Source organism: Mandrillus leucophaeus, unplaced genomic scaffold, assembly GCF_000951045.1.
Source record: "Mandrillus leucophaeus isolate KB7577 unplaced genomic scaffold, Mleu.le_1.0 Scaffold346, whole genome shotgun sequence".
Lineage (NCBI taxonomy): Eukaryota > Metazoa > Chordata > Mammalia > Primates > Cercopithecidae > Mandrillus > Mandrillus leucophaeus.
This window is the reverse complement of record NW_012103654.1, coordinates 1,023,312-1,034,193: the sequence shown is the minus strand read 5'-3', so window position 1 is coordinate 1,034,193 and position 10,882 is coordinate 1,023,312. Positions and strand designations below refer to the sequence as shown.

Below are 10,882 nucleotides of genomic sequence, written 5' to 3'. Positions count from 1 at the left end.
GAGAGAAAAATTGACCTGACCAAGGTGAGTCAGCGGGAGTAAAGACTAAAACTCAGAATCCCTTCTGGGCTCTTCCTTCCATGCAGCACCAGCAGCACTGGTGGAGAAAGGCAGAGCTGATGGGAACTTAGGCTCTGACCTCTTGATGCCTTGTTGCAGAGTTCCAGAGAAGAGGTAACTCACATGCTGTCCTGGCCTGCTGCCTGGGGACCTTACAGGTCACTGCTATTTTAGGTTTACTCCAAGTGTGGTTTTGATTCAGCCTCATTAGCACCACCTGAGAGCTTGTTAGAAATGCAAATCCATGGGACCTGCTTCAGACCCATGCAGTGAGAACCTCTGGGGGTGGATGCTAGCTCCTCAAACACTGCTGATTCTCAGTAAAATTTGGGAAGCATTTTAATTAAAGAATTTTCTGGCCAGATTGGTTGATGGACTCATTAAATATTTAAATTTTTCAGCCTTTTGGTGGATCTTAGTACTTCCTAGTTGGTATTGCTAGTGTATCATTATGTACTATCTTGTAATATTGTAGGGCAGTATAATAAAACTGTTAAGATGGTGAAATTGTGAGATGGTGACTTCCATTTATAGTTATACATTTGACATGTACAGGATCTTTTTTTTTTCTGCAAAAGACTAAATCCACCAAGAGTGAGGAACATTTTTATTTTTGTTCTCGTAATACTTAGCACAGGCTTCAGAACAAAGCTGGTGCTCCAATCCATTTTACTTTAGTTAGTGACACTGACTATCAATGACTTTAAACTGAAGACAAATATGCCTAGTGTGTGGCTTTTCTCACTGTGCATGTTTTATGACAGGACAGTGGAGGGAGTGCTAAACCTTATTTTGTATGAATGTGTATATATGTATGAAATAGGCACATACATGATATATAACATATTTATATATTACATATAAATATTTTATAATAGGTAAATGGTATACACAACTTTATTATATGTAATACATATATATTACTCTATATATATATAATATACATTAGATCTGTGTCCCGAGTCTGCCTCTGAGGCTTGCTACTGAATAAATTATTTGAGCTTAAATTCACCAATCTTTAAATAAGACAACTTGTGTACTATGCCCATCTCAGAGGGATTATATGAAGATTAAAAAGGATGAAGCAGGTGAATGTTTTCTAAAAAAGGCAAGGTCCCATATAGATAGATCATGCGGTTTAATTTTTCTTTCGAACATTTTTTAGTCTTCTATGCTTACCTGCTCCTTTTTAAAAACTATATAAGAAAAAAATCATCAGAAGTAGAATAAAAAGATAATTTTTAAAGTGACAAAAGTGCAGGAGCATTGTAATATGTCATCAAAAGACTAGAACAACTTTGGTAATTTTTCATGTGTTTGAAGAATTATTATGAGAAGGGTGCTAATTGGAAATTCTCAGATAAAGCTGTAAGACTGAAATAATAACAGTAGATATATTTGTTGGAAATAAAAATAACTCTGCAGTAATAAAAATAATTATGTTCGGAAGCAGAGTTACCAGGGAGGCTGCAATAAGTCTATCCTAACAGTGTCTGAGATGATTGATGTTCTTCCCCTGAGAGTCTGGAAATGATAACAGTACCATCATGATGGGATTTTCTGGTCACAGTTTTGTAACAGTCAATATATTATAAGTTGGGGTTGTTTCATGCGAGTTAGGTTGCTCCTCACTAGGAAGCCCAAACTGGAAAACTATTATTATAATAGGTTTACCGTGAGCAGCTTTGTTAATGGAAGTTAAACTTTATGGCTGCATTTCACAGGGAAAAAAAAATCTTCCAAAAGACAGAGTAGAATGCTAATAAAAATTTAATTTACACTTTAACATGCTCTCTTGTAAAAGTATTTGTGGGACTAGGTTTAGATAAATTTTACTCAATTCTCTTTATCCTGATATAAAGACTTACAACTAAAAGATAGACAGATTTATTATCCTGATGATCTATTGTTATATTGGGTACTTGTCCTAATGGATAATGTACAAACTCCAACATCCAAAATATAATTATTCCAGAAGAATAACTGCTAAATAGGCACTCTTGCAGGCCTTGTTTTACAATCTTTGTAAAAAAAAATTCAGTCCTAGGCAATATTCTTGTTCTATAAAAATAAATTATTTTAAATGTGCTCTATGAGAACTGTAATTATCTATTTCTTGCCATAAATAAATTCTGAAACCTACAATTTTCCAGAGTATTAAATATTTTACTCTGGAGGTCAACAACAAGTGAGGAAAAACTTAAAATATTTTTGTTACCGTTTTATAGTATAATATGTGACTCCTTCTCTAAGTACAATTCCTAGAGAAGCTATATTTCCAGATGACTAGCAAAATGATTGCTGAAATGCATTAATTAACCTTTACATTCACATAAAAGTGTTTTGTGAGAACAAATGTACACAAAATGTTATCTTTAATCATGACTAATAAAAATGGTTATTATAAACACAAGTTTTACTACTGCAAATGTCTCCTTGACAAATGACAGGGCCTGATTCCTTTATTAAAAGATAATTAAAAATGTTTCACAAGGGATTCAGAACCTTCCTACGGTTTTCTCCTGCCTGCCTGCCTGCTTTGGTGGTAATAATATGAAGAGAATCTTGAAATAATATCTGTTATATTAAATGTGCATGTGTAAATTAATTTTATTCAACAAAATGTTAAAACTAAATATCTGTGGCCTATGGAAGTAGTTAAGGAACCACTTTGAAATGTGCTAACTGTGATGGGACTGAGGGGATTAACGTTATTTCTGGAACTGGTCATCAGAGTGTGTTCATGCCAGAAATCGATGCTGTGCTGAGCCTGCAGAATGCCATGTGTCTCATACATTACAACCCACACGGACTCATAGCTCTTTCTCCCAAAACCTAAATCATGACAATTATTTGAATAAGCTCCAGGTAAGCTGTTAAAACTAATCATCAATTTGGAAGTATTTTCTCTTCAAGGTGAGTCTGTGATCAGAAAGGAGAAGACCATCTCAGGTCTGTTTAAATAAAATGGTGGTATCACAGGTGTGACCTCTGCAGTGGGAGCACCTCTAACATGGAACAGATACGAGACTAGCAGGATTTTGTGAAACATGAATTCCGAAGCCAGATGGCCTGGGCCCAAATTCTGGATCTGACTAACTGTGTGATCTTGAGTAAGATACTTCAACTTTCTGTGCCTCAGTTTCCGTATCTGTAATAGAACCTACTTCTTAGGGTTGTTAGGTGATTAACACAGTTAATATGTGGAAAGTTCTTAGAACACTGCCTTGCATGTTAAATGTGCTATACAAGGGTTAAATCAATCGATAAAAGTTACTTCCCATAGAGAATCTGGAATATATGAATACACCAGAAAAAACTGTTGAAAGAAAGCACCATTGCAGGAAAATTTTCAAGTAAAGAAATAGGAAGACTTATTGGCTCGAGGTCCTCAAGTTTAGATTTTTGTCATCTCCAAATGAGGTTATACAGATAGCCACGCCCGACTGCCAGAATTTAACATTTAAAACATGAATTACTTTTGTAATGCTGTCTTAGTGTGTCTTGCTTTCCTTCAATGTACAAGAAATTGCAAAAATGGAAAGTTTCCCAGCTTCTGAGAGACCCTGAAATGAACTGTTAACAACAACTGAATGGCTAACTTGGAGACTTAGTCCAACTTTGTGTTGAGTAACAGTATATTCTGCAAACCCTGAAGCTAGTTTTATTTGGGATCATGTTTTTCGTGCCCTATTTGGGAAATGCTATATTTTTAATTTGAGATATTTCAGGTATTGTATTATTTTTGTAGCATAACATTTCCAGAAAGGTGGTGATGGCTGCATGGTCAGCCAGTCACTGCATGGGAGACCTGACTATGTCTTTGATGCTATTCCTTGAAGATCCTCTTTTTTATCTGTAAGTTGACTTTCTTAGAAAGTTAGAATTGAATAATGAAGATCCTTTATTGACTTAGATAAGCAGAAGAAAACACACTCTTTTCAAATATACAGTCATACTCAATAAATTCTTAAGAATTTTCTCACATGGTATTCAGGAAGAAATACTCTTAGAATAATTTGGTAAATAATAAATATAAGATATATTGAGACAGTAATCTTTTGTTTTAATTTCTTCAGTATTGTTATTCATAAATAATAGTAAGCTTGCATTATTGATTTATCATTCTTGTCAACTGTCCCACAAGCCGCATTCACATTCATTTCTTCTTAGGCAGACTTTCTCTCTCTCTCTCTCTCTCTCTCTTTCTCTCTCTCTCTCTCTCTCACATGCTCACACAAAGAGCCAAATTCTTATTTTCTACCTTTCTCTCGAAGGTCTTCTGCTGAGTCCTGCAATATGAATATAATTTTAAAAATCCAATTAAGAGAGAGTGATGGTGCAGAACACATAATTCCCAGAGTAATAAAATCCCTAGGTATATGAGTTCAGAAGTAAAATATTTTGTAAAGATTGCTATGGATTTAAAAATGTTAAGGCATAATACCAGAGCTTACTACGAGGGGTACCTGTATATTACAAGTTAATATCCCTAAAACTGATGTGTTTGGTGGTCAGAATCAGCATCATCTGGGAGCTTGTTCGGAAGACAGAATGTCTGCCTCAAGTCAGATGTATTGAATCAGAATTTGCATTTTAATGAAAATCAAAGGTAATTCATATGCACATCAAAGTTTGAGGAACACAGTAATATGACACTATTAAATATTTTACAGATGGATTAGAGTTACACAAAATATAATAGAAAAATAATTCTATCAATGCATACATTTAAAAAATCCATTTTTGATGATACCCCAAATTACTTTATGCTTTATATTTCTTCTTACTTCATTAAAATTAACATCGACTTTCTAATAAACAGAACACCACTACAAGGAGATGCTCAATAATTGTTGAAATCTGATAAAATTAGATTGAAATCACGTTGGATTTGATTTTAAAAAGCATCTTTAAACGGAAAAGAAAGACAGACTTAGAAGATGGGAAAAATAATAGCAGTGAGTTTTTGGTACACCTCCTCAGTATCACATACCTGCCTGTTTTACTCACTAACCTGCATGTTCTCTGCAGGTGGAGACTCTGATATTCAGATGTGCTCTGAACAGGGGGCACATTTCAGATCGATGAAGAAGTAAACAATGATTTTCTTTAATTTATTCCTTTATTTTTAAGCATTAAAATATTTGGCTGCTAAATAATTTTGCTATTACTACTGACATTTTTCTACTATTTATCCACTACAAAATCTCAGAAGTAACATAAATGGTATTATAGGAACAATGTAATAAAACTGAGAAGTAAAACCATCAGGGAATTATTAACCGGGATGTGTATCTACTTTCAGATTATGACCACTCATTTCATCCTGTCTCCTTGAAAATTGCACAAGCTCTGTTCATCCACTAGGGTAAAGCATGGCATCAGCTTATTGAATAAACACTTGAATGTTCCTGGTAAAAGAAAAGATTTTATGAAACCATTAATATTTGGAACTAGGTTTACATCAATCATCTACTTTTTTAGAGAACATGATTGCCCTCTAGTGTGGTGAAAAGTTAATGCAGACACCGAGGTTTTCCAACTGACAGAACCAGTCTAGGTTCTGAAAACATCTAGGTCACTGGCTAATTCAGTATTTTCTTTTTTTAGTGAAAAAATTCTAGAATTTTTCATATAAGGTCACAGATCTTGTGACAACAGGATAATATGTGTTTTTCTTCCCACGACCAAAAAAGAAACTGGTGTGATCTGGGGTTCGCTATCAGCAGCTCCCGGTGGCCACGCCCAGGCCTAGGTTTGTGCTGTGAGCTTCCTCGGGCTCGGAGGCCAGCTTTTTTCTGGCTCTTGTGAGCAATGAGCTAGCAAGGTAGCCTGAGCATATGATCAGTCACACTCAGTTGAAGTAAAAAATAATGGTGATTAATGAATCCGGAATTTTCCTAAAGATGGTCTGAATTTATCAATGAGAAAATCTTCCATTCAATATGTAATTGATTCTTCCATTTCATTGTTGGTTGTACAGATAACAGTGTAATCTTCCACTTCATTGTTAGTTGTACAGATTTAACTTTAAAATTCTGTTTGATAGCTACTGCTAGGTATTTACAGATCTAAGTACTTGATCTTAAATTATAGGGAAGAAAAGTACTTTATTATATGAATCAGCCTTGTGGCACTCTGAAAGGATATTTCCTGAATCTGAGTAAAATGTAGCCTCTTGTAGCATTTTTTAATCACTGAGCATGAGCTATTTGATGGGAAGTCACATTGTGCCAAATGATCAAATGCTTATTCCACAGTCTATCCATTAGTAATTTGAAAAATAAAAACCCAAAGTAATTAAAACTGCTTTCAATGCGACAAATAAAAGTTTGCTAAAAATATTAACGAGGTAATAGCTCTAACAATAAAAACACTCATTTCTGTTTTAGAATAGAAAAATTTACTATAAATCTGTAAGTCACATTATTGTAAAAACATTGTGAATTATGACTAAAGTGCTAGATTTTAATAGCACAAATTGTCCAATCTTAATTATCAAATTGTCCAATCTTAATCTTAATTATCATTTTAAAAGATACTTTCTTTCAGAGAATGTTAACATGCATAGACAAACACCACCAGGTCTATTAATTTATCCTATCATTCTAGCTACCTGCAACGTGTTACACTGGGTCAGAGGCTCAGCTTACTCACCTGGTATAAACTAAATACATGAGATTAATTGATAAACTACTGCCATTTCTTTCAGCTTTATCCTGAAATCCTGACCAAATCCTCAGCTTTTCATTTCTAGTTACTTATATATCCATTCAGAAGGTGCCCACTTCATTAGAAAAGATAATGGGGAGTATTATATGCACCTCTTACAATCATGCTGAATACGTAATTGTTTAATGAATCAGGAAAAAAGCACTCGCCTTGATAATTGATTGTCTTTGAAATTGGAATTAATTTCAAAATCTATTATTTTAATACTGCAGAAGTAGTGTTCTTTTCATGATTTGCAAATGCAGTTAAATTATGGCCAGAAAGGATCCTTGCGTTTGTCGTATTTGGGGTGCGATTTTTATTGGGATGGAGGCTACCATTTCACGATCCATGTATCTGTGTAGGATTGAGGCTGTATCAAGAATCAGCAGTTGGAAGAATAGTTTCGCGGGGAAAAAACTTAAAATTTTGTGCATAAACTATATTTATATATTTATAGATATAACCTTATGTTGAAGATCACAACATCTCAATTATATATGTATATTCTCATCCATTGCAGCCACAAACAATTCTCTGCAGAGAATTTTCCAGCAATCGTTGGCACACAAACCCTGCTCTTAGCAAGCACCTGCACATGTATCTTAGCCACATGAACATACATAATGCTGGCAGGAAGCAAAAATATATTTGCTTTATAACTTAAAATGAACATCTGGAGACAAAATTTCCTTTTCGTGGGGGAAAGGGATGAGGGCAATTAGGAGGAAGCAAAGTGAACGCAACAAGGGTTAATCCTTAACCAAGAGTAATCCACGTCCCTTTTGAACAAATGAGAACAAATAAGGCTACTGAATCATCAAATAATAATAATGATTTTAAATGATAATAATACTGATGATGACGATGAGTTTGCAGCCGCTAGCCCGCAGCGGAAACCTTTCTGAGGGGTGCAGAAAGCGAAGCGAGATCGCCCCCACCACCCATTCTCAGAACCTTTCTGGACGTGCGGGTGAACTGCGAATTGTGGAAAGCTGGGGTAGCTCAGGACACTGCGCAGAAACCGGTCTCCCCGGCTGCACCGCGGGGGCGAGCGCCCAGCTCCGGGGAGGGGAGCGCAGGGCGCGGCGCGGGACTCTGCAGGGCTGGCTGCGCTCCACGCACCCAATCCCCACGTGCGCCCCCACCCGGCCAGCGGTAGGCGGCTCTGGGCCTCAGCTGAGAGGGGTAGGGCCGAGCCGCGCCCCGCTGGAGGAGCGAGGGTCTTCCTTACAGAAGCCCCTCGGGGGGTCTCCATTCTGGAAAATCATAGAGAACAGAGGTGGGCGGTGGGCTCGGGCTGGGGGAAAAAAAGCCCCCAGCTCCGCGGACCGTGGGTGGGCAAGAAGAGAGAGCCCTCCCTGAATCCCTGGGAAGGGGTCACCTCTGCGGTCTCGCGCTAGGGCTGGGTGGGGCCGCGCCTTTGTGTGGCCGGGCGGGGCTCGAGCCAGCTTTTCTGCAGAGCCACTCGCTGAGCTGGGAGGATCTCGGTACTGGGGCTGAGAGCCACGCCGGGGGTCTGTGCACATCAGGGGGTGCTTGGACTGTTGTGGACTGCGGGACTGAAAAAAGAGGTTCCGGGACTGCATACAGCTCAACTGCCCCTCCCATATTCCTCTTCCCCGCCAGTCTCGGAGCCTGAGGTCTCCCCAGCTCCGTGCGGAGGGTGGGGCAGGGCGGAGCCGCGCAGATGGAGCTCTTTCCGCAGCTTTCCCTGTCTCCGCATCTTGCAACCGAGTCCCGGGGGACACGTGCTTCCAGCTGCCACAGGACCCCAGGCCCCACCCTGCCTGTCCACCCCGGGGCCACTGAGCGCCAGAACCATGGGCACTCAAGGCACAAGACCAATTGCGGATGAAGGCCCTGAATCCGGAATCTTTTCCGGTCATCCTGTGTCTCTACTGTCTGTCTGTCTGAGCTTATGAAATTGCCGATATTTGGCACTGTCTGACCCACAAAACGGAAATTTCGCGTGGCTCAACTTAAGACTTTGACCTCTTTTGCTTTATATTACGGTTTCATGTCATCTCTATTATTATACACACACATGTCTAGGTTCCAGAAGCTTTTCCCGCAAACGATCAAAGGTCTTCAAAGAACCCTTTATCTGTGTCTATGTCTAAACACTCTATGTAATGTGCTTCCGAAAAGAAAAATGTTAACCCACTTTTCCCATCTCTCTCAAAAGCAGAACAATGAGGCCAGAGTGGGGAGGGCGGGGTCAGTGGTCAGGTCTCTCTTGGAAGCCGCGGCGGGGAGTAGGGAGCGCGGAGCGCGGGGCGTGGCGCCGCTGTCCCCGCAGGGCTGGGCTTCTGGGTGTCACGCTGCGCTCCCCACCCGACCCCCTTTCGAATGAAGATGCAGCACCGGGCGGGGGGCGGGGCTGCGCTGTTCCGCACTGGGTGGGGCTGTCCGCATTGTGCGCCCCGCGCTGCAGGTGCCTCCCCCCGGGACCGCTGGTCCGCACACAAAGAAACCCCACCCCAGCGCCTTCGAAGCCGCTGTCCCTCCACCCCTACCCACCGCGCGCTTCCCCGCCCCTGTAGCTGCCCACCCGCGCCCTCCACGCCCTCCGCGACTTCCTCTCTCCTTCCCCTCCCTTGCCCTAAAACAAAGGAGCGGAGGTCCTGCCCCCACCCTTGTCCCCCGCCGTCTTACCTCCCTGCACCGCACCCCAGGACTAGCGGTTTCTCTGACCAGACAATACCGTAAAATGTGCCCCGTTCTTTCCATCCCCTCCCCCCGTCTCCACCCATCTTTCAAACAGCGGGATGGGACCGCTTTGACTTTGCAATTTTCTTTTTCCTTTCTCCCACCTTCCCTTCTCCCCTTCCCTATTTTCTTCTTAAACTAGAGAAGAAAAAAAAAAAAAAAAAAAAAAAAAAAAAAAAAAAAAAAGGTCGTTACAAAGCACTTTCCAAAACGTCCCTTAAGCCCATTTAAAGCAAACAGTTAAGGTAGCTTCCTCCCCTCAGGACTGAGTACTAATTTTTAAATATGGAAACAGAAGAAATTCTCTACCCACAGGAGAGCAACTTACCTGCTTCTACCTTTTAAAAGAAATTCTTCGCTTTAGATTTCCATAGACCTCTTCTCTGCCCTCCCACCTCCCCCAGAACTGCCCTGTCCTTCCTGGTCCTGTGTTACCATTGACGTCTTTTTCTTTATAAAATATCTCTAAATGCTTCTAGAGCTCAAGAAAGGTGGGCTCCAGGTAGAGCCGACGGAGAACGAGGCGCAGTGCCTTACCCATTGCTGTTTTAGCCATTGTAGGGATGTGCAGACGCTGAGCAGTGGCGAAGGCAAAGGGTCCGGCTACAGCAGCGGAGAGAGCGAGAGAGAAGACTGAATAAGGCACTGAGTCTGCAGAGTGGGACCGTGCTAGAGAAAGAGCAAGAGGCAGGAGCCCATGAATAATTATCACTCAGAAGCTCAAGCAGATTGGCTCCCAAGGTCCCCTGACATGACTCCCGCAGAGTCAGAATCTCCAAGCATTAAATATTGATCGGCCAATGGTGCTGGAGTACAAAGTACCAGAATGCAGTTTGAAATGGAAATCAGTCCTTCCCTGGCGGCTCCCCCCATTTTGGGGGCCTGATAGTACAGTCCAAGTAGAGTGGCGCTTTAAGCCCTGAAGCTTCCTAGGAGCTAAGAACTGGGCTGTGCCTACCTAGGAGCCAGGAGTCTTGACTTTGCTCATACATGTGCCACTGCACAATTCAATGGAAAAGGATTCAGAGGCTTGAGAAGTCCTCACTATATGCAGGCTTTTGGAAAATTCTGTTTAAACACTGTGTTTTCACTTTTTCATATTTTCTTTCACCTTTGGCTCTGTCCTTGGTTCTAGTCTTTCAGGGCTACCCTATGTCTGGCTATGGTGGCAACTCAGAGCAGACTTGCATTATTGTCCTTCATCTTTTAGCACACCTGGACCTAGGCATCTCTAAACTCTTGAAGGTCTCTCAGGAGAGGGAAGCATGGTGTTTTCTTTCCTTGGCACAGAGGAAGGGGCTGCCTGGTTGCTTGAGAATAGGGATGGTAATTATGGTCCACCTGGGGACATGGGGGAAGAGGAGGAAAGTTTAACCTGTGGGGCCTGCGTCCTGTC

The 10,882-nt window shown here is 40.7% G+C and overlaps 1 protein-coding gene across 3 annotated transcripts in view; it reads right to left on the bottom strand.

Moving 5' to 3' along the window:
- STMN2 (stathmin 2) overlaps window positions 1–10,424 on the bottom strand; it is a 55,385-nt gene extending 44,961 nt beyond the window's left edge. The window contains exon 1 of one of the 3 annotated variants that reach the window (XM_011989072.1): window positions 10,024–10,424. In XM_011989072.1, coding sequence (XP_011844462.1) covers window positions 10,024–10,042 — 19 coding nt within the window. In that variant the 5' untranslated portion in view covers window positions 10,043–10,424. Of the gene's footprint in view, window positions 1–9,432; window positions 9,492–10,023 lie in introns of those variants that run through there. The other 2 variants (XM_011989074.1, XM_011989073.1) reach the window with 2 other exon arrangements.
- Window positions 10,425–10,882: the final 458 nt, after the last annotated feature.